Source organism: Pongo abelii, chromosome 1, assembly GCF_028885655.2.
Source record: "Pongo abelii isolate AG06213 chromosome 1, NHGRI_mPonAbe1-v2.0_pri, whole genome shotgun sequence".
NCBI classification, from domain to species: Eukaryota; Metazoa; Chordata; class Mammalia; order Primates; family Hominidae; genus Pongo; species Pongo abelii.
Genome location: NC_071985.2, coordinates 221,211,301 through 221,216,441, shown reverse-complemented (window position 1 = coordinate 221,216,441; position 5,141 = coordinate 221,211,301). Strand labels below are relative to the sequence as shown.

At 47.4% G+C, this 5,141-nt stretch overlaps 1 protein-coding gene across 1 annotated transcript; it reads right to left on the bottom strand.

Moving 5' to 3' along the window:
- Positions 1 to 1,327: 1,327 nt before the first annotated feature.
- Positions 1,328 to 4,835, bottom strand: LOC100442905 (PRAME family member 22). The gene is made up of 3 exons (XM_009235542.3): positions 4,508 to 4,835; positions 3,543 to 4,121; positions 1,328 to 2,535 (listed from the first exon to the last, which is right to left on the bottom strand). Exons 1-3 carry the CDS (start codon positions 4,792 to 4,794, stop codon positions 1,962 to 1,964), a joined length of 1,440 nt encoding a protein of 479 aa, XP_009233817.3. The 5' UTR covers positions 4,795 to 4,835; the 3' UTR covers positions 1,328 to 1,961.
- Positions 4,836 to 5,141: the final 306 nt, after the last annotated feature.

Below are 5,141 nucleotides of genomic sequence, written 5' to 3'. Positions count from 1 at the left end.
CTCATTGAAATGAGTTAGTTTCCAAAAGGATGTATATTTCCATTAATATGGGCTGGAAATATTTAGAATGTATTATCCACCTAAATGATTTTAGCATTATTCCAAGAGAAATTGGATATCTTTACTGGACACAATCACTTTAATTCAGTAAACCCCACTAGTCACCATGAGGACAGGTCAGTGCCCTGGTTTTCCTGTTTTTTGATAAGGAGAGAAGGGAGGTGTTACAGGAAGATGTCTCATTGAAATGAGTTAATTTCCAAAAGGATGCATATTGATATGGGCTAGAAATATTTAGATTGTGTTGTCTACCTAAATGATTTTAGCATTTTTCTAAGAGAAATTGGACATCTTTACTGCACACAATGACATTAATTCAGTAAAACCCACTAGCCACCATGAGGACAGGCAAGGGTTGGTGATGCCATGAGGCTCCCACTTGTACACACTATGGCCATTCCCTTCCAAGGCAGGGGGCCACACCTTGTGCAGTGAGGCCCTTTCCTGACATGGCCAATGATCAGGAACAGATTCTCCCAGATCTGCCCATTAGGAGTGAGCAGGGTCTCACTATCTGGGGAGCAGTGAGGGCCCCTGATGAGAAGAGGGTTGACTCAATGGTTCATCATCACTGCCCACACAGAATGTTCCAGGTCCCAGGCATGCATCTTTTGTGGATGAACCCAGTGAACAACCACAGGAGAAAGTAAGGAAGAGATGACTGGAAGTAAAGAATGGGACATAAATTAATCAAAGTTTAGGCAGGGCACGGTGGTTCACTCCTGTAATCCTAGCACTTTGAGAGGCTTCCTTGAGGTCACTTGAGGTTAGGAGTTTGAGTCCAGTCAGACCAACATGGTGAAACTCCATCTCTACTAAAAACACAAATTCCCTTGAAGCTGGGAGTTGGAGGTTGCAGTGAGCCAAGATCACACCACTGCACTCCAGCCTAGGTGACCAAGCAAGACTCCGTCAAAAAAATGAAACAAACAAAGAAGCAAACAAAAACAGGTCAGGCTCAGTGGCTCATGCCTGTAATCCTAACACTTTGGGAGGCCAACGTGGGCAGATTACCTGAGGTCAGGGATTTGAGAACAGCCTGATCAACATGGAGAAACGCCATTTCTAATAAAAATACAAAATTAACCGGGCATGGTGGTGCATGCCTGTGATCCCAGCTACTCGGGAGGCTGAGGCAGGAAAATCACTTGAACCCAGGAGGCGGAGGGTGTGGTGAGCCAAGATCGTGCCATTTCACTCCAGCCTGGGCAACAAGAGCGAATCTCCGTCTAAAACAAAACAAAAACAAAGAAAAAAACAACAACAACAAAATGAAGTTTATTTTGATTCCTTTATTTCCTGCAGATGAACCTAAATCACAGATGAACTAGTACCTCTTTTTTTAATTCATCAGGAACTAAAGATTTCAGATGTATAAATTGCTGAAACAATCTAATCAAACATGAAGGACAGCAGAGAGTTTCCATTTAGGTTCCCTTTACTTCCTACGTTTCTTTGTATCCATCCTTGCTGAGATAACTCCCTCACTCTAGAACTTCAGGTTCTATTTCTGACTGTCTAGGACACGGATCCCTGAGTCTCATTGACTCTATTCAACCTTTTCACCAGTGCTGCCCCCTGCTGGGATTTTTGTTTTTTTTTTTTCCACTCAGAAAGCACATGCCTGAAACAGAGGCTTCTCTGCTCCCTTTATAATGCACCTATAGACCCAGAACAGCTGCTTATGCCTGTAATCCCAGAATCCTGGGAGGCCAAGCAGGGGGCTGTCTTAAGCGTAAGAGTTTGAGACCAGCCTGGACAACATAGGGAAACCCTGTCTCAAATTTTTAAATAAAAATTGTAAAATTGTAAAATAAGGAAAAAGAAAAATAAAAGACATGTATGTCCCACATTTTAGTTTCCAAGTGCCCGGAGAAAAAGCTTTTTATACCTCCACCGCACTAGGCAGGCTTTCCCCACAAGCATAAATTGAACTCCAGTTGCTCAGTGGACGACGTGCCACAGCAAGGGCAGGAGACGGGACCAAAGAAGATCCTGTTGGGCTGCCTTACTTCCCTCAGTATACGCATCAGTTCAGCCTGAATTGGGGTGAGGAGCTCCCAAACGACACGACCCCGGTCATCAAGACTCTCCCGAGGGGCAGGATATGTTTCCAGGCGCAAATTGCTCAGCCTGCCTGTGTGGCGCAGCAGGTCCTTCAGAGCATCCATGGAGATGTCATTGCCGTGAAAGCAGAAAGTGGTGAGGTTGGAGCAGCGGCTCAGGGCAGGTAGGATGACCCTGAGTTTGGAGTCCCTAATCCCACAGTCCACTAAGAAGAGGGTCTGAAGAGTGGCAGCAACTTTCTCTAGCAGAGCTCGGAGGGGCTCAAGATGGATGAAGGTCAGTGCACCATGACTGAGATTCAGCTGCTTCAGTTGACTGAGACTTGGGTACCGGGGCAGACACTTCAAGTCGTTTTTTTCTAGGGAGCCATACGTTAATGCCAATGTCTCCAATGGGCTCTTGAGGCACCTGGGGAGAGCAAGAAGTTACTACTGGGCAATGGCACCAGTTAGAGGATGGTGGTGGAAGATAACCTCGAGGGAAGAGCCTGTTTTGCCCAAACACAAGTTTGTTCTCATCATCTAATCATGATCCTCCCACAAGGTGCTGCCTGATGAGGACTTGGGTCATTCAGAGGCAGTCCCATTTTAGGCTCAGTCCTTTCACCATCACTGGTGTGATTGGTTAAAGGCCATAAAATCTCTAAAGCCTCTTTTCTTCATCTTCCAGCAGAAAGATTCATCTCCGGGCCACAGGAGCCCAGTGGAAGAGATGCCCAAAGAATTCACCTGAGCAAGGTCTAGGGACAACAGCTAGGGCTACCTGCTTGCAGAGGTTCCCTGACATGGCCACATCTGCAAACCGCGTACCACTTTGTAGCACTCTCATGCCTACTCCCTCACCTCCATCCCAGAAGCACACATTTCCCATCTCAATTACCTTTCCTGGAGTTCAAAACAAGCTTTTACAAACAGGGAATTAGAGACAGGATCATTCATGCTCACTAAGCTGTGAGGACAGAGCTTCCTCTGTGAAATGCACAGGTTTGGTGCACTTTCTCTTCTTTTATACCCTCCCCTCTGTTGCCTCTTTTTTATCATATTAACTTTAAACACACTTCCTAGCAAGGAATTCACAAAAGCTATTCATATTTATCATATTAACTTTAAACACACTTCCTAACAAGGAACTCCTAAAAGGAATTCACCCTCACTAGAGCTGAACCCCCTGCTAACCAGCTCCCTACACGATGTCCCTCTCTGTATCATCTACCCCAGGTCATCCCTCTGCCCTTACTGGAGCGATCCTGTGATACCCACTTCAGGATATAGAGGACCAAACAGGACAATGCATTCTAGTGTCCCCTTCCTTGGACATCTCCAGTGGCTGGCACAGAGTAGATGCTGACTAGTGTTTACTCTAACAAAAAAAGGCTCTGCTATGGCCCCTGGGGAAAGCTCACCATCCTTCCTCACCTGATCAGCTGGTCCAGGTAGCCTTCAAAGAGGCAGCCCCTTCTTATATAAAGCATCTGGAGATACTCCAGTCTGAGGAGCACAGAGCTGAATTCAGCAACTAACTGTTTTTGGCTGTCAGAGCTTAGCAGGTAGCGACAGCCATCGGAGATGAAGAGTTTGCGAAGATTCCTCATCTGGCTCAGGTAACAGCTAAACTCTACTATCATACGTGGCCAGCATATGTTCCAAATTTCCAACACTTGGATACTGTCTGGGTATACTGTTTCCAATATGTTTCTGAAATCGAAAATGCTCGTTGAATAATTCACCACCTTAGTACAGCACAGGTGTACTGAACCTCTTCTGTGCTGGACCCACCCAGAGAAGAATCTCAGATCTTCATCCATGGATATTTCCTTGAGGCAAACGTCCATGAACACCTTCAAGGGCTGCTTCTCTCCTGTGCTCAGACAGTCCTCCACTGTCTGCTTCTTACTCATGGCCTCTGGGGAGCAGGACAGGGGCCTGGCTCCAGACCATATGGTCCAAAAATTCTCATCAACATCCCGCAATTCCAGCACTTGAAGTTTCCACCTCCTGTGAGTAACATAGGGGAAAAGCTCAGAATGTAGGCAAGGACCCACCCCTGACCTGGGCTTTCACTCCACATCAAGGACTTCAGCTGCTTTTTTCCTTGGCGCCCCTCTTTCTGTCTCTTCTCCATCCCTTTCCCCCTTGGATTCTGCCTGGTACCCACTTCTAGTGCATTTACCTTCCACTGGGAGCAGGCGGGTTCCTGTTTCCTCAGTGGACCCTGTATGGTGAGCAGTCCTTTCCCAGAGGAGTTGGGAAATGGCCAAGAACTTTCCCAGCTTTCTCACTGGCACCATCCGAAGCCCCTGGTCCACCCAGGGTTCCCAATTTGTCTGACCCAGCTGTTTATTCCCTGGACACCTGGGCCCTCCCCACCTGGGTCAACTCACCTGGGGCGAACGTTTTGGGCAAGCAGGCAATCAATCCCATCCACTACATAATGTAAGATATCCAGATCAGGCGTCTTCATCAGGGACCCCAGAGGGAGGCAGGGGAAGGGCCAGGCCTGCACCATCACCTTCAGAACCTCGCAGCGTCTGCTAGTGAAGGCCTCCACGAACAGTGGGGGGAAGAGCTCCCTGGGCAGCTCATCCAGGACAGAGATGGCCAAGGCCTGGTCCTTCAGCAGGCTCTGCCCTGCCAGCTCCAGGAGTCTGCGTGGGGCCTGGAGGCTCATCCTGATAAATCTGCAAGAAAACAAATCCAGAGAAAAAAACTTGTCAGGCCAGTACTCTCACACCCTGACTTCTCCTGGGCCAAAAGTCACTACTCTGGCTGGTGTGAGCGGGTCCTTAGTTTACCCCATTTCCACTCTGCAATAATTGGCCACAGAGATATCGTTCTGCCCTTCTGGTACCAAGAAGAGTCTCCCAACTTCTAAGGAGCGGGCAACATCACTCCTACTCCATGAATTTTCATCCATTGCTCCACCCAACTCTATTAGCTCTGGGAAGTGTTACCAAGAATCTTCAAAGCTCAGCTCCTTTTTTGAGAAAAAATGTCTTCTCAATTTGAGGATCTAAA